Raw genomic sequence first — 20,290 nt, 5'->3', positions numbered from 1 at the left:
GGAAACAGTTAATAAGTGAATTTATAAATTTTATAAATCTATAAATCTATTTTTGATATCGTGCAAAATTAATGTTTTTACAACCATCGGGTTTCTTATAATATTATGCGTGTTGAAAACATTTTATTTCAAACCGTACGTATTGCTATAATAACGTATCTATTATATTGATTACCTACCTATGACTCTAACTGAAATCTTATCTTTAAGATTAAGTATAAGACTATAATAGTATATTTATGTTGGCTCGGTTCCGCTTGTTAAAATATGGACTTCCCTTGTTACTTCTCGCATAGTTGCTAATCAGTATCGACATTCGACAGTATTGATCTAGTTATCGAAATTGTTCCACGAGTATACAGTATCACACACTCGCACATTTGTATTAGGATCTTAATTACATTTTTTTACATTTTTAATTACAATGAACTTTACTATTATATCAAGTGAACGAAAAAAAGATTTGATTTTAACCTAACCTATCAGTAGCCGGCGGAATCAATATGTAGATTTTATAAACAGTATCCGGCGGAATTAATAGCCGGCGGAATCAATATGTAGATTTTATAATCAGTAGCCGGCGGAATTAATAGCCGGCGGAATCAATATAAACCTTTTTCCTAAGCAGGTAGTTTCGGCGGAATCGATAATTCCCCCTTTCCCGGGTTGACATGTCAAACACAATGCAATTTTTTTTTTAATTGAAATAAAAAAAATATGAATTTTGTATTTCAAATTAATTATTACAATCGTCATATAACTGAAAGACACAATACATACAAATATATCTTATCAAAAAAACCATCTAAGGTAATTCGTAAAAATATTATATTAATTATTTTTTTATTGATCTTTTGATCTTGAGCCCAGCGACAATGGTTACTAGCTATTGTAGGAAGGAGACAGTTAGTTTGGAACATGTGAATGTGTGTCAAGGATTTGTTTGTACATGCCCGGATGGTCATTCGGGAACTTATAGCATCGGCTGTCGATGGAAATCGGAACACATTTGTGACTAAAGACACCACGCCACACTTGGCTATACGTACCACGGCACTCGTGAAAATATGTTTTATTATTGAATAAGGAATCAAATACTATGCAATTACATTTTAATAAATAATACATATATGCTTACAAAATTAAAGAAACAAAAACCTTACATCGTTCAACATGGTTTAATTAATTATATTGGCAAATTCGAATACAATATTTGAAGTTCTCATTTTTTTAATTTTTTTTTTTTTTTATTATTAAGGATACATTCTTATTTTAAATTGAAATAAGAAAAGTTATTTCAGATTTATTGTTTCTATATACAAATTTATTTAAATTATAGGTATATAAATTTGAATTGGGGTTTACATTTTTTTTTTAATTACATTTTTTTAAGTGACTGTGATTTTGATAAAATATGTGAATTTAATTTTAGTATCCAACAGTAAATATATTCTAGTGCTGACAGTCATTTCAGTTTTATTATACTTGATTTAAACTCATCTAAAAAAAAAAAAAAAAAACAGAACAGAACAGCTTAATATGTATGTGGTATTGAGTGGCATTTTGAACCCGAGCCACCATAATATTGGCAATCTAGTTTAATCATAAAACCAATCAGCAAGCAATCGGAAAATATGATATTTCAAATAAATATATTATTTATAAGTTATGTGGTGTTTTCCAAATATTGTATCGAAATAAAATATTTGTAAATTCAGGTCTATAAAATATATTCTTGTTTAAAGCTTTAATCTTGTATGAAAAATAATAATATAAGTATTAAGTTTAAAGTTCACAACATTAATCTAAGAGTGTAATAAAAATGTATATTTTGCAGCATCAGGTATATGTTTTATAGGCCTTTATACGGTTTATGTGTTTGGTCGTCATCGAGAATATGAGTCGTTAAGGATAAGTACAGTAGTTAAAGATGCTTTTAATATGGAATTTACGAAATATATATCAAAAACATTAACTTAATGTTTAATATTTTAACAGTATGATAGTTTACATAATTTGATTAATATGTTATATACTGGATTAAAAATATGTTTGTAACTATAGTGAATTTTAATACAATATTTTACAAAATTAAATTAACATGTGTTTTTTTTTTAATGAATACAAATTAACTTGATAATTTTTTGTACTTATTATAAGAATGCGCTATTTAAATCGATTATAAGTAGGTTTTAAAAAGAATTCCAAATGCCTTAAAATTAAATTAATATATTTTTAAAATCTGAAATCAATAATAAATACGTAATATTATATCATGTAAGCTTTTACATTTTAAATAAAATTTTGTCTAGGAAAATGCGTAATAAAAATTGTTTTTGTAGATAATTATTACTTTGTATAATATTAGTATTAAACGTTTTTTTTTTTTTTTTTTTTTTTTATCTATTAGGCTACGCTAATGAAAAGCCAAGTATCTTTTTTTTTTTATACTTTATAAAGGATTTTTATAATACTGACGACTGATTATAGCCCATAGGTATTAACCATTTAACATTTATGAAACAGCATTTAGAATTGATTATAACAATATAAAACAGACGTGTTAAATTTAATAGTACGCTATTTAATAAAATTCATTTTTTTTCATATATTGTGTTATTTTATATATTATGAAGCAATAATTATTAATAATAATAAATTAATATCGAATGTGAATCATACTTGGATTTCGGAATATGTAGGTGTGTTAGATAATATATTATATTTGATGTTTTTTATTTTTATTTTATAATTTGTGTTTTAAATCCACAAAGTTAATTCCATATTCTAAATATAAAAGTTAAAATATATTGTTAATAAATAAATTATCATTTAATTTTTTTTTTTTAAGTTTCATTTATTAGTCTTGGATATTATTTGGTTACGTCATGTTTAATTTCTTATTTCTATTTATTTCTACTTTCACGAAAATAATAAATTCGAATTCATAAAATTATTTACATTCCAAAAGGATCTTAAAAAAATTGAAATATTTTATAAATTATTATTTACCTATTTCAAAATTTTATTTTCCGTGAAATTTTCAAACGTTGTATAATTTTATTATCATAGCATATTAGAAAAAAAAGGCTTTGGAAAAACTTAGTTTCTAAATCTAAACAATTTTTTCAAAAACATTTACAAAGATAATAATATTAATAATAATAATAATAATAATAATAACAATAATATCAAATTAAAAATAATTACCGTTTTGCGCCATAATATCGCTCTATACTGAGGTACGCACTGATGATTAGCGTCCGTCAGCACAACGGATAAAAAAAATGGAAACTTATCCATATCCGATCCAACATAATTCTGGTGCACTGTGAAAAACATTAAAAATATTCTTAAGGATACATATTGTATATCAAACAATTTAAGCAAATTTAGGGGGGTCAAAAATATATTAAAAACACCAGTTGATAAGTTTTTTTTTTGATTATTAGTTTCAAGTGCAACTATGATAGTTTCAGTTTTATGTTATTTAATACGTAAGCAAGCAAAATATGGTTTAAAAATATACATACATTTTCCCAAAAAGTATTTGAAGTACCATCTTGTCTGAAATTCCGGATTTTCCAAAACTGGAGTACAAGGTGATCCAAATATCTGAAAAATGTATTTTAATAAAAATTATTTATTGCTAAAGAAAAATTATTTAATTTTGAAGTCAGAAAGAGGGAACACAGTTGTTTAATTTTTATCACAAATATAATTATAGTAATTTAGTTTTCATCCATTCGATAGGAATAAATGTATCATTTTGGACTTCAATAAAGCATTTATAAAATAAACTTTTTTCGACCCTTGAAAATCGATTTAATTGAAAAAATATTTGTAAATAATTTGTAATTCTATCTCTCTCTTTTTTTCGTCAATGGTTGTTGACAAATTTAATGGAGAAAGTCAATAGGTGTATATGTATTTATCGAATTGTTTTTTTAAAAATATAATAGCGAGCCCAGAATATATATATCAAAAATAAACATTTGATATCATCAGTTTACATTAGAGGTAGAATCTGATTCAAATAAATGAAGTTAAAACACGTGGGTAAGTAGATGGATCTTTAAAATAACACATCGATAAGAATATAAGTTAGGTTAGAATTGGTTGTAACTAGTAAGCACATTTTTCCTCTAGTTTAGTTGATCCATTGTGTTGTATTGTCGTTATTATTATTGATTTATCATGCCTCAAAACATTAATCAAAATAAATATCACCGTCAGAAAGTTCAAAATTGTATGTAGTAACTTAAACTGTAATATTATGTTCAGTGATTATGAATTTAGGTTTATCATTCTGCCCCACTGGTCATTAATTTGTACCGGTTAATGGAAGCCGAGAGAACATAACTTTAATATTGTATTATTTAATAATAAAACTATATTTTACTATATGTACTAAATACTTAATTTTGTTGCAAGCTAATAACCTTAGCAGTTGAAGATGTACCACGAATAAAAAAAATAAAAAATAAAATAAAATAAAATAAAACGTAGAATAATATTGTACATAGTATTTGAGATTATATTGTAATGGATTTTATTTAAAAATTAAGAGATATAGTGATAAAAATAACGGATATTAATAACTTCCATATAATTATATAGAAAAAAGTTTATTCGATGTATAATGTCCCGGTTTGGTGATTTTAAAATCTGCAATCCTAATTATGATGAATTACAAAATGTCTTCCTTTTAATATAAAAATGAATTTTAAGAAGGTTTCGATTCATCAACTGATCTTTTTGAGTGAAAATATTTTAAAGTCATATCATATTATTAAAATATTTAATAATTGTACTTCAAAATATGAGCTCAGTTGGTATGTTTTAAAATTGTTCAGCCTTTGAGTTAGGTAGTCAAAATTATTTGAAAAGAAATAATATTGAATACTTTATTATATAATATATGCTAGCTTCAGTATATAATGTATATTTTATAAATTTTTAAATTGAATGATTATCAAACACATTTCAATAATTGGTTAATCGACTTTTTATGAATGTAAAAACAAGCAGAAACAGAATTGTTTTAGCAATAGTATTTTTTTAAATTTTTTTATCACATAAATGTTTTTGAAATGTTTTGTCCCTGAGACTTGAGCTCTGATTAAAAATACTACATCACTCATCAGTATACTTAAACGCTATATCACTATACCATATATTGTGTAAAAGCATTAATGGTATACTATCCATTAACATCCATAACTGTTTTACGTTTATTGAATACATATTATGACAATTGTACAGTAATAAAGATTGTATCATGAAATGTACAACATTAAATTTCTTTTTTTATTCTACTGTATTCTCAATTTTCTTAAGTAGTAATAAGTTCATATACAATATACTCTAGCTAAAAAGTTTATATGTTGTAATATAAAACATTAATTTAAGAGAAAGACCTTTGATACCTTTGATTAATTGCAGAATTTCCAGTAAATTTTCTTTAAAAGGAAGATTTATTATCCATTTGTTACTTACGCACTCGAGATAAGTAAGATATTCATAGTTGTTAAAATGAGAATGATTAATAAAACACTATTCACGTAACTAGGTCAGGGGGAAAGAATCCGAATTGAAAAAAATGTTCAATTAGAAAAATATTTAAAAAAGTATTTTGGTTCACGTAAATATGTTAATTTAATATTTAGAACATATAATTAACATGAATCGGTACTGTTTTTAATAAGCGTAACTGTGGTTAGACGAGGATAATATCGATCACTTAAAAATAGCTGAATGTATGGTGAGTAACACCAATTTATTATTATAACTATAACTATTATACAGTTATTTAATTTATTAAAAAAATAATAATGTATTATAAACAATAGATACGTATCTATACGTATCTATCGCATATTATACAAGATTAATGGTGTATTTTTATTATTACGGAAGAGTGCAAGGCTCACTTTTTCATTAGTACCTTCTTATAAGTTCAAAAACTATTGTGAAAATAAAAATAAAATACCGTTTCCGTATAATTTTAAGCATTTTTATATTATTTTTAATGTTAAGTATCAATCCTAGAGGGTATCCACACTGGTGGGCCTCCCTCCTCACGCCATTCATGTTATTGTTTATTTATATCATCAAATTTACTTATTGTATGTAAATTACCAGATTGTAAATATTCTATTTTATCTAATAAAAAAAAAGAAATAAAAAAAGTATCAATCCTTACTCTGTATAAATTACGTCACAAGTTTCGAAAGTGAAGAAACGAACCAAACATTTCAATATACTACGTCGGTGCTTCGATTTTTTCACTATCTTATCCTAACCCTATGTGGTATTATAATATAATAAAACCAAAATGGTTAAAATTTGTAAATATAGTCAGAAACATATTCTACTGTTTATTAATATATACGAGTAATATTAGAATGTTAAATTATAGATTAAGATGGAAAAAAACTCATTTTTAAAAACAACCATATAATACTAAAAACTTGTAAACTCTCTATTGCGTTTCCTCAAACATAGTACACGATGACGTATTTATTTTTAATAAAAAATGAAAATTGAAATCGCTCTTGTACGCATGCATACGAAACTACCAATTTCCGATTGACCCGACATAGGCCACACTCATTGAAGAGTGAACGGGGATTTCGACGCCGTGCTAACTGTGGGTTTTATGCGATGAAATCATCCACGATAACGATAAGGTACCACATCCCGAAATGTCGAATACTCCGATTTATACTATGAATCAGTGATTCGGTCCGTCGATTAACTGCAAAAACAGTGATTTTCAGATATAATTCACTATAATAATTACGTAAATCGTATATTATTACAAGGATATCATACATAATTTGTATTATTTTTGTCGTAGGTAAAATCCCACCACTTCGAATGTGACACGACGGAGCATATATCATATTACCCTTGGTACACCAAACACCAGAAATTATGTTTTATGCGCCAGTTTAATAGTAATCCATATTTGAATAGATAACAAAACTGGCACATTTGGTTGTTCTGATACAGTATTCCATTTATCTAACCGTAGTTATCAATTGATTGTCATGTGACAATAACCAATACCACCATATTATAAATCGTGTTGAATGAAACAAAAAGCTAGCAATCTGCGACTGCCAAAATACTGAAATATGACAGTTTATTATTTGTTCATGGGTGTTAACCAATCTAGAATTATTCATTTTAAGGTTGAAACGACACTCAAATCAAAAACCAGACAGAGTTGAATTCTCGTATTCAACTGTAAAATCTTTCAGCTCCGTATCAAACCAACACGTCAAAATGTGCCAAAATTATATAATTTTAAACATAAACCCGATACAAATAGTGACATAAATGAATTATGAAATCGTGTGCTGGACTACGATTTTCGTCTTTTAGTGTCATTTAGTCATATAGAATTATTAAGATAGTATCAAGATTACCTGCATCCTTAACTAAAAAAAAGAACAAATTTCGAGTTGCGTTCGAAACTCCAGACGTGAATCAATAGAAAAAGTGGGTGTGATATTTCATCGTACCCGATGGAATTTGTAGGGTTCGATAATCCTACATTATCACGGAACGAAATAAATTACGACGTTTATAAAATAAATAAACAGTAAAGCAAATAATTTAAACAGAGTTTTTGTATAATATGAAAATGGATTAAAATATATTATATAGGTGTGCTACACAATTGGTTTTTCGAAATTCTTTCGTTGTCTGCAGTGAGGTATAATTGAATTGGTAAAAGATGCTATTAAATTGATAAGATGTACAGAACATTTTTTATTTACTACTTTTGTGCACATAACATGATGGACGGACCGACCGATCCAATGAAAAGTCAAAATTGTTTTTATCGAATCATTGTAATTAGCAATTTTCACGCGGAAAATGTTATACAGATCTATTAAAATCAATCGAAATCGAAACTATCAAACTGACATTGACTCAGACACTAGAAACACACATATATAAATTGTACTTATATCGCAGTGGAGATGTGAATGGTTTATGGGGAAAATTTATTGACTTTTACTGGTTTATTTTTTTCAGCACTGCAATTTTCTTTACTCACGGTTGCCCGTGGCCTGGTAGGAAACTGATTGGTAGTGTGAAGTAAATGCAAATTCCATATGATGATATTCCATGAAGAAACGTGTTCGCACATATTATATATGTATGTGTATACACGTTTATACGAACGGACTCGTGTATAAAAAACGGATACAAGAATCGGTGATTTATCCAATCATGTTTTACCTTGGCGAAAATAACGATATTAAAGTTTAATTTAGAACCCTTGGTTTAAGTTAGTATTCAATGTGTAATTAATCATTATCATGAGTAGGTACATAATATTTACATTTTATAGTATGCGTGTCGGTGTATACCACATTAAATTTAACTTCCAAATATTTGCTATGTCTCCACACCGTGCTTGTGAGTTGTGGTACATGTAAAATATACCTACTACCTAAATATATTAACAATAAATATTATTGTCACAAAACACATTTTAAATTATTTTACTGTGAATTTATAATCGACCAGTTTTGTTATTTTATTATATCATATGATGATATTATAATATATTAATGATTTTCTCTTAGTTATAAGTTTATTATGATGGATTAAAAACAAAAAAACAAAAATTTTATTTTTATGACTATACAGCAGTATTCGTTTTTGTTATAATGCGTGTATGTATCTGTAGTAGGATGATTTCTATTATATTGGAATCTATATTAAAATTCCATCTATCAGTGGTCCTATTTAGATAGTTGCCACGAAATTTATGATAATTACTTACTACCTTTTGTTTGATTTCCCAATAGTTAATAGCATACATACATATATGGTCCTCATTACGTTTTTTAATGTAAGAATTAATCTTTTAAAAAATAAATATTAAAGTCATTTCAAAACAATTAAAAAAAACAATATATTAATTATTAGGTATATTCATTAGTTTGATTTAAATAATATTGTATTGTAAACTTAAGCATTGTAAAGTATATATAATTATCTACATTTTATTATAAGTTGCTAAATATTATGTTTTCTTTGTTTTGTTTTTTTTCTTTTATTTTATGTATTTTTAATTGATTATTAATCATATCTTCTCTTGACTTAAACTTACTACCCCCTATCACAAGTTATGCTTGTTGGGAAGATGTTAATTTTAATTTCGATGTAATATAAATATTAAATAATATGCTGATATATTACTAAATAAATAAATGAAAAACAATAATAAATAATAAAAATATTTATATCTATATTTATAGGTACCCTCGGCAACAAGGGCCATTGAGGAATTGGGATAATAATAATAATAATCACGAATGAAATAAAATAATTTAAATACTTGTAAATTAAATCATTAACAGTTCCCACGTTAAAGCTCTATAAAGAAATTAAAATACAAAATAAACCTTTTTTTTCATAGAGATGTAGTAAGGTATACCTATAGGTTTTTAAACTGTTTTTTTTTTAAATCTAAAAATACTAATAAGTTATATAAGACTTTGAATATAGTACAACAAAGGTATTAAAGAAATATATCCTTATCTTTTTGAACATTCACTTAATATAATTAAATATAAACGTTAGTTAATTATTTTTGGAACAAAAAATGGCTATTTATATAATAGTAGTTATATTTTCCATTTTTAAATTCACTTTATTAAATTTATTCAACTAAATAAAATATATTTAAATGTAATTTATAAAGCAATGAAAATGCTTATAAAGTAATAATATAATTATTGTAACCTGTGTAATTTGCATTTTATTTAGATCTTTTATAATTTATGCTACACAATGTAGAACATTTTTATGGAAGGAAAATCTCTGTAAAAATGATCTATAATCGTTGGATAGTTTTAAAGGAAAAATCAATTTAATTTTAAATAAAATCTATACTTAATATATTTAAATCATATAGTATTATGGTTTCAAAAATTAAGATGGTTACAATATAAATAAAAATATGTTTACAGGTATTATAGTTGTATGTAATTTTTAATACTAATCTGTAATTTTGACTTGAGTCTGTAAAGTAATATACATAAATTATTTAATATTTGTTTAACCCAAATCTCTCAAGAAATTAACAAATATAAAATCCCGCAATACCGCATTAATATATATAGATGAATACATTAATATTTTTTTATGAACATATATGTATATCACGTAAATCACTTTTACTTCTGTAGTTAATGAAAACCCTATGATATATATATAAAAATATTCGATTTTCTTAATTCACGAAATTCTTTAGTGAGCTACCTTATAGCCACTATTCAAGTCTCGAGGAACATGTGTGCGAAATTTGGTTCCAATTGAATTTTTTTTTTTTTTTTTTTTTAATATAATATATTAATAAAAAAAAAAAATTATAGGTTATATTATAATCTATATACAAAGGCATAATAAGAATATGTTCTACAATATATTAGAAAAACATGAATATGGTGAGGAAAGAAACCATTCAGTGATCGCACTTCCTTTTGCTTAAATACATTTGATATATATTTTTTTTATTTATTTAATTAATTATTATTATTATTGTTATTATTTTTTTTTTGTTAATCGTTAAGATCTCTGCACCAATTTCGTTTTAGACGCCGTGGGGGATTTCCAGGAATCGTATGACTGACTAAGCCCCAATTCAATAAAAGTTATAAATAAATAACAAATGTTATTTTTATATAAGATAAAATCAATAAATAAAATTGTTATTGAAACATGTGATTCAAATTCAATCATCAACAAAAAAACGGGATAGCTCATCTTGGATACTAAATTTAAGGGTACAATAATAATTATGTTATTTGATGCCACGGTTATAATACAAATACATGTTATAATAGTTTTTATTAAGAATATATATTATGTAATCAACATATAGGTATCTAGCTGTTGAAGTCTTTATCCTCAATAAATAAATATATATATATATATATATATATATATATATATATATATATACATATATATATAATTTTATATTTATATATTTCTTTATGCGAATATAATAAAATTATATAACTTAACTCTGAATTAAGTATTGACACGAACTTAAAACATAATTATATTTCAATATTTATTAGTAGATTACTTATAGTATATTTAAAGATTATATGCAGGATTTTGAAATATAATCTTATATTATTATTATATAATCTTATATTATATTATATTATATTATAATCTTATCTTATATTATTATCTAATATGAATTGTGTGTAGGTACATCATGATCATAATACAAGCGTAAATAATAACGATTATTAATATTTATTTGGATCATAAATTATAAAATACATAATAAAATAGTGTGTAGTTATTATAATAAAACGAACATCATACACAATAGTATTACTTATGAATGTAATATCATAATAATATAATAATAATATATATAATTATTATATATATAATAATAATTATTATTATAATAATATCATAATATCATTCAATATTTAGATAAGCGTGTAGGGGGAAATTATAAATGTCTGGAGATAGCCCTTGATATTTTGATTCACTTCCATACTCTTAAATTAACTATCATTTATCATTGCTTATAAATAGTTTGACATTAAATGATTCATTAAGACTGTATAATATTATGGTTATCAATTTTAAATAAATCTTTAAAGGGCAATTACTGACTGAGTAAATAAAATAAAATCCAGGTGTACACCAGTAGGCTGTTATGTGGTCTATGATTTCCTGGATCTGAAGGTCTTTGTGCAGGTTTAAGGTCCTTATAAACCAAGGTGCGTTTGAAATAAGTATCAGTTATTAAAGCTTGAATATAATTTATTAATCTAAACATTTTTAATTTACTGACTAATAATTCGATAAAATTGTAGCAATAGCATATAAGTTCTAGAAAGTCTATTTTTGGATTAAGCATGATATGTGAAGATTACGGTCAACATTTTGATAAAACAAAAGTTAGACTGTTTCTTTATTTTTCACGCAACATGTTGATTGTTTAATCCCAAAAGTAAAAATTTACTTTTTATTTACTTTTTCTATAATGGTACAAAATTAACGCTGATGGAAATCAGTCAAAACAGAGAATATTATTGTTAATAGTTAGAACCATATTTATTTTAAACTGTTCAACCACCTTGAAAAAAAATATATATATACAATATAAATTCATTTTTTATTTTTAAATCAGCAAACAAAACGTTAATATCTGAACTTAATGAGATCATATCCTACATTTTTGAATTTATATGCCAGAAAATCTGATTCATAATGAAACCAAATTGTATTCTATTTATTTTTGGATTTTTTTTCATCATTCATTAATGCATCTATTCAAACTTTATTTTATTTATATCATGTATTTTTAAAATGTTTACAAATTAAGAATAGAAAATTATTTATTATTTCTCTCATAAATTATTCGAGTAAAAAATGGTCAAAATCTTGATGATACGACGTAGATAGAAGGTATTTTTTTTCTGTATCTTATAGTTTCCGAGAAACCGAGAAAAACGTCGTAATAACGATGAAGAAATCAAACCCAGCGAGTATGGTTCTAAGGATCGTATTTTAGAATTCAAGAAATCCCTTCAAACAAAAATATATACTCGCTCATGTGACTCGCTTAACCACATTTTCATTTGTTAGCATTATTTGTGTAATTGTAAAAAATTGCTTAGTATTAAATATATAATAGTAAAATTAAAATAAACAGAAAAAGTTATCGGTATATGTGTATAATATTATACATTATAATTGATATGTCCTTATACAATAATTGTATAATTATTATATACAAAATATATTATACTATATTATCTTGCTTGTATAAACAATCGACCGAGATTACCAAAATAAAATTTGGAATTATTTTAATATAGGTAATATAATGTTGTTATTATATATTTTGAGATGAAATTAATGCAGAACAATTCAATACTGATTGAAAACTATTGTATATTTTTTTGTAATTGACACGAATTTATTAATTAATATATTAATTGTTAGTATCTAAAGAACACAATATTACCACTATCTTGCAGGAACACCTATAATTGTATATTTTTTCGTAAAACAAAATGTAACCTTACGAAAAAATACAAATTTGTTTAGTTAAAAATAATGTAAAAATATTCACTTATACTGTATTATTTTAGACAAGCACTTTTTAATAACAACATAAGTTCTCTACAAGATTATGAAAATCATTCATATCTTCTTCATTATAGAACAATGGTCATGGCATTTATGGTTATATTGCATTAGCTTATATTTTGATTTATAAACATAATATAATCAGATTGGTCCACGATGCGTAAGGTAGTGGCAGTTTCAATAACAAAAAGCTTTATACATCCGGAACATGTTGCACTTCGTAAACTTAATTAAAAAAACATTTTTATACATACACATATCACGTATGGCTACATATGAAAGCTTGATACATCTTACTTAGAAATAACAACTTAAGTTTTGGAAATTATAAATATTTGATTATAATTATTTATATAAATATGTAGTTTTTAGTTACCTCTTCTTTTTCTCCGAGAGAGTCACCATTTTCAATTCGAAATCTTCTTCCTCCTGGATCTTGGCCAGATGCATCCAATTGAGGCAACTAAAATTAAAATCAGAATATCAGAGTATTTAAAATTATATATATATATATATATATATATATTTTATTTAAATTAACTGTAATTATTAAGTAAAGCTATATTTATATTGATTGTTAGAAAAATATGATAATCACAACCGTATCCAGCAATAGGACTTGACGTGTCTCTGGTATTTCAATTTCGTTAAATTTTTTTTTATTTGCATTTGGAAATGTTATAATTTAAATTTTTAAACATAATTTACACGGAATTGACGGCACTTAAAATTAAAAATCCCTTAAAATTCAGAGAAAGTAGGTACTTTTACACACTACGTATTAATAATAAAAAAATTGACTATCTACGACTTTCAACGAGGGAACCCGATAAAATGTTCATGGACAAATTTTATGATTACATTATAGGTAATAAAAATTGATACTGACAAGGTGTATACTTTTAAGTGCTTTAAATGTTGGATTGAAACATAGTTAATCACTTGACTTTTATTATATTAGAAACGATTTTGTTAAAATTTACTGTATAATTGAATAACTTTAAAAATGTATGTTATGCAACACCGCGCGTTGTTGGAAATTACTTAATTAAAAAAAAAAAAAAAAAAAAATGAATTAGTATACTTGATTGAAATCTCGAAAATCCGAAAAACATATAATCACTATTATCAAAGTTCATACGTTGTTACTTATAGTAAATTTGTATTGGTTAATCTACGTTGTGTTTAATTATAATGTATTATAATTATTAATTATATTATTAAAATTCAACACAATAATATTATAATATCCTGCAAATATAACTATTCAAATAAACGTTATTAAAATGAAATTACTCTAAAACCAACGTTCAAGGGAACAATAAGTTTTGTTGTTAGAAAAAATGAATATACATTATATAGAAATGTATTCATTACAAATTTATTTATTCATCTATCTAAACTAAGTATGTACGAGTAGTATATAAAATGTATTAAAAACATGGTTTGAAGTCGGGATTACAATGTATGTATGGTTCATTCTGAATAACGAGTATACATCATTTATTACTTTGTTCGAAGAACGGTCTGTGATATTTGTGTACAACAAAATGAATCACAGTGTCACACTCTCTTAAACACATAATCGGTACATATAATTTGGGTATTCGCTTATACCTATATTATACCTACCCCGATATATTATTGAGCATAAAAGAGTGTTTAAATTATATAGGAACGAGTTTGATGTTTACATAATATATATTTAGCCATGATATATTGCCAATGTAAATAGGAATGTCAGCTGTTTGATAAAAATATAATAAAAATAACGCATTATAAAATAATCGTACTTGTATAAAACAATCGTCGGTCTTTGTTTCGTTGATAGAACAATTATTATCAACAAAAGGTTCTTAGATATAATATTAATATCTTGTGCCATTGCTGCTGTCACCAGCATTTCATTTGAATCTTTTACAGCAACCGCGAGAAATCGAGCTTTCATCGTCTCCATATACGTACACACAATGCACGTGACAATATCGCTATCATCACCATTAACCCGAAAAATAGCAACCCATATATACATAGTTAATAGTTATATATTATGAATTTTAGTGCTTCGCTCTCTTATATAATAACACGGCATCATATCTCCGGTGGCTGTGTACTCGACGATTGTTATATCGTTATATGTATATCTTCTTCTTCTTTTCTTTCGCCTTCTCTTCCAACTATTTGGGGTCAGCCACTCTGGTCCTCAATTTCCACTTACTAAGATCCTTAGAATCCTCCTTACAAACACCAGTCATTCTCATATCGCACTCTAGATTTCAAACCAAACCATCTCTTTTTCGGTCTACCTCTTCCTTTTTTCCATCCACACTCATGTTCTTTGTCATTGAAACTGCCTCAGGTTTTTCTCTTCTTACAACATGTCCTAGCCATCTTAACCTTTTCTCACTCAATTTGTCATTTATTATTGGAGCCACTCCTATATTACCTCTAATATACTCATTTCTTATTCTGTCTTCTCTCGTCACTCCATTCATCCACCTTAACATTCTCATCTCCACAATACACATCTTCCTCCACATTGTTTTATCTATAACCCAACATTCCGATTCATACATCATTGCCGGCCTTACTACTGTCTTATAAAATTTACTTTTTAACCTGATTGAGATTTTTCTATCACATTAAACACCTGATACTTCTCTCCACTTCATCCACCCACGCATAATCCTATGCATAATATCTTCGTCAAAACTACCATTATTTTGTAATACAGATCCTAAGTAATTGAAACTATTAATCTCGTCCACTGCCTCACCCACCATATTCACTACATGCCTATTCTGATTTACTCTTTGGAATCTATATTCAATTAAACTCTGGTTACCCTCTTTTTATTGCGCTAGATCTTCATAACTATATGCTGTGTTGTCACACTTTCTCCTGGAATTACTTTGCAATCCTTACACTGTTTAGAATTATCTCTTCTTACCATACAATAATCTATTTGAGACTTATTCCTTCCAATTTTGAAGTTAACATAATGTTCTTCTCTCTTCCTAAAATATGTGTCACAATGGCTAAATCGTACGCTGTAGCGAAATCATGTACTCTTTTCCTGCATCATTTCTGAGACTAAATACATACCCTCTATGTACTCTATTGTAGCCAGTCTATCATAGCCTACATGACCATTCATATCACCACCTATCACAATCTCTTCCGCTCCTGGTATTCTCTGTATTACTTCATCCATATCCCTCCAAAACACTTCTTTCTGACTTTCCTTAGATCCTATTTGTGGATCATAATATGCACTAGCTATATTCAACACGTTTTCTTCCTCTATCACTTTCCTGAAAACCTTTACTACTTTTGGTTTCACGTCTTTATATAATACTATTATTTCTACACTATTCCTTGTATTTATTTTTCCCGAGTAAATTATTTTGTGCCCTTCACCAATCTCCCTTGATTTTTCTCCTTTCCACTTCGTTTCTTGTACACAACAGAAATTCAAATTTCTCTTTCGCAAAATTTCTACTAATTATTTGGATCTACCTGTCAGTGTTCCATGTACCATATCTCACTTTAAACCTATTCTTCTTACTCGGGCATGGATCTACTTCCCAAATCTGTGATGTTTTTCCTACACCGTTGACATCACGGGCGTTGGATAGACCCTCTCATGTGATTGATGAAGCGGTTACCGCACCAAACCTAACCTAACCGGCTGGTAGTGGTCACCAAATCTCTCAGACTAACTCCACACCCAACTACTACATTTCTTCTCACTTGCTTTCTCCGTGAAAATTTGAGATGGGAAAACACGCCTACATAATTTTTTGAACCTCTCATATAGATTCGACAAAAATTTTACATCGGCTGTCGACCTGACGCAACCTAATTTGTCGCTTTTTATGACAGGCTGATCAGCCGTGGAAGTATTCTAACCCCCTTCCATAGGGGTATTATATGATATAATATATCATTACAAATATTTTATGAGTTCGTGAAATTTAAAAAAATCGAAAAACCAACAATGGAGAGAGGAGGCTGTACTACTGGGTCGGTTAATGACAGTTAGGATTAATCACGGATGCAAATAATGATAATTATTTATCGTCCACGTCGTCGTGCGTATAACGCTGGCAGGCAAGTTAATGACGTACGGTAGCGACGTGAGCGCACACTAATAGAGTGAATTCGGTATTGTCAAAGAAAAGGAAAGCGAAAAAAATGAATTGAAATTCAGTAGTGGTAACAATACGAGCGAATGCAACTGTGGTGGAGCAATGGTTCATCGGTGGTGGAGAAGGGATGTCTCCTTATCTCTCACACACGCCGTCGACTTCGATCGATAACCCTTTTACTCGAATTTGAAATAGAATCTCCATCTCCGTTTGAAAATTCGTCAGAATTCAGAAAATATTCCAACACAACATCATAATACCTACTATTATGTTGGAATATTATCAATTGTCAGTTGGTTAAAATCTCTGTCACTAAAATAATATATAATATTTAAATATATGCATAAACACACACACATGTATTGTGTAAATGTTTCCGGTGAATATGTTTTCAACACCATGACCTAAATAACTAAACCCATTTTATGTATATTGAATATTTTAAGACAATACAGACCATACGAGTATTTGGTAGATACGACTAATATGTGATTGGTTATAGAAATATATAATAAGTGAGAAGACATTTACAACTGTATATATGCGTAATATAAGTACATGTACTGAATCTGTCATCAATCGTTTATAATTAAGTTAAGTCACTTCGAAATTCAAATTTATAAACATGTTAGAATTTTTTTTTTTTAAACATATATCACGTTACAATAAATGATATAATGTTATGAATTTATATGAAAAGGTAATGAATATGTTGTCATCATAAAATACTTTTAATCTTTTAAAATAACGAAAAATAAGATGACATTTGGTAGATTTCTATTTTTTTTTTAAATGTTTTAAAAATATATAGGTACTTTTTATAATCCGAAAAGCGTAATTATTTATAATTTTTATTTTAAGCATAATACGACAATATTTATCTTGATTAATTAATCATTTGATGCTGAGAAAGGATAACTAATTATCTAAAGCTAAAATGATCTAAATGAATTTGTTTTATTATTTTAATGTTTTTTTTTTTTTTTAATGCTGTGATATTTTAGAAATGTGCAATTTATTCAAAGTATTTTTTAGTTGCTTTACGAAGAATAAGTTTTATGTGTACCTATATGTTTTGTATATTTAAAGTTTTTAAATATTTGATTTATAATATTTACACTATCGTGTTGCTATTAAAATTAAAACTCAAATTGAAGCAAAAACAAAAATTCAAAAAGTGTTTACATAAACATTGTTACATACAATTTTAAAAACATATATTAGTTAAATCAAGCAAAAAATCAAAATGGCAATCAGCTAGTTCTGCGTTTATGAATACATTTTAGGGGGTATACGTGAATAAATAGTAGAAATAATAGTTCCTTAGTTTGGTAGTGCGATTACAATTTGATTAATTCTGATTCTTCATAATATAATTTAGTTTTTGCAGCTGATTTTATTGATTTTTTTGCTGTTTTTCATTTTGAATGATTTACATGCAAATTAACGGATAAAAATGCGTGTGAACTAAAATGTCTAGAACATGTTTCAGCTTATAAAAAGAAACGGCGAAATTTAACAACCATAAAAATACAAAAATAGGTTTTCGTTTTATTATCAAAAAATCATACATGTATAGTAAAGGGGACAGATAGTTAAATTAAATTATGAATATGAATGAGTTTATCGTATTTGAATAGTAATGTATAGATATACATACTGTGGCAAATATGGTCTATTAAAAGAAATAATATATCGAAGAGTCCTCGGCTTTTTCTTTCAACTCTAAAAATACCTTTTTTATTTTTTTTAAACAAAATTCTTCATTAAGCCATCTATTTTAGAGCCAAATAATTATAAGTTTACAGTTTACTCGATAAAAATAAAAGAACGAAGAGTCTCTCGCAGTGGATGTACTTCATCTTGAAATATGATTTATTTTAGAATTATGATTTTATAGTTAAAAAATCCTACAATTTTAATTTATTACAAATTTAATTTAATGATAGATCCAGTGCGCACTATAAAACGTATATATTACCCTTGTTTCTCTAAAAAATATGGCATAATACATATTTTTTGATGATATTTAGTATACAACTTGCATACATTTGTTTGTGCATTATTTGTGCAGCAGTTATCATCTTAAAAATAAAAAAACTGGGGCGATGCTAAAATTTTTTCCCATGGACCAATGGTGTTATAGGTATAGATTTATTTTCAGTCCCATAATTTATTATTCACTCAATTCAATTCTTACCCTTTAAATCAGGGACTCTCAAAATGTGGTACGCGTAACCGTTAGGGGTACTCGAAATTTTTAAGTGATATGGTTAAGGTTTAAAATGTATGTAAGTCTTTAAATTGTACTATATATATTTTAGTTTAGTAACTAAGAAAGGGTACACTAAAAAAGTTATTGGTAAAAAGGGTTACATTGCTTTTAAAGTTTGAAAATTCTTGCTTTATATAGTGATCAAAACATTTGGGTATTTTTCAAGCACCCCTTCTCCTAATAAAATCGATTGAGTCATGTTTTTTTTAGTACCACAATAATTTTTTTCGAACCTTGCGTGATTTTTGAGTATAAAAAAATGATTTGTAAGTTAACCAATGAATCTATAACCCAACACCATAAAGATAATTATTGAGATGCTTTTCATTAATTTACGATTTATCTTATTGATACTTTTAGTGGAGCATTGTAATACCTTGTTGTGAATGTATTTTAGATAACTTATTGTATGTACATGAACATTATATGGAGTTATTCACTCTTCAATGATTTGTTCTAAATAATTACTCAATATTATTATTTTATTTTATTTATATATTTTTATTTTTATTTTCGTTTGATAGCTAGAAAGCACTAACAGAAAAATAAGAAGATATTAGGTACATTATTATGCTATTTATTTGAAAATATTTTGAAATAGGTACCACTTGTAATGAATTTTACTTTTAACTTAAAAAATTTCAAAATTTCAAAGTTTTTGTATTATTACAACATTTATATTAATTGATAAAAATTGCCT

The 20,290-nt window shown here is 26.2% G+C and overlaps 1 protein-coding gene across 3 annotated transcripts in view; it reads right to left on the bottom strand.

Moving 5' to 3' along the window:
• The window catches only part of LOC107166611 (GTPase-activating Rap/Ran-GAP domain-like protein 3), a 370,828-nt gene that overhangs the window by 87,519 nt on the left and 263,019 nt on the right, over positions 1-20,290 (bottom strand). For all 3 annotated transcript variants that reach the window (XM_089222594.1, XM_089222595.1, XM_089222593.1), the window contains 3 exons: positions 13,541-13,627; positions 3,534-3,615; positions 3,211-3,329 (listed from right to left, as the gene is read on the bottom strand). In XM_089222594.1, coding sequence (XP_089078720.1) covers positions 3,211-3,329; positions 3,534-3,615; positions 13,541-13,627 — 288 coding nt within the window. The remainder of the gene's footprint in view (positions 1-3,210; positions 3,330-3,533; positions 3,616-13,540; positions 13,628-20,290) is intronic.

This window comes from Diuraphis noxia, unplaced genomic scaffold (assembly GCF_037042655.1).
Source record: "Diuraphis noxia isolate RWA-SAM2 unplaced genomic scaffold, SU_Dnox_SAM2 contig0003, whole genome shotgun sequence".
Taxonomy (NCBI): Eukaryota; Metazoa; Arthropoda; class Insecta; order Hemiptera; family Aphididae; genus Diuraphis; species Diuraphis noxia.
The sequence above is the reverse complement of the archived record's forward strand: the minus strand, read 5'-3'. Positions and strand labels throughout refer to the sequence as shown.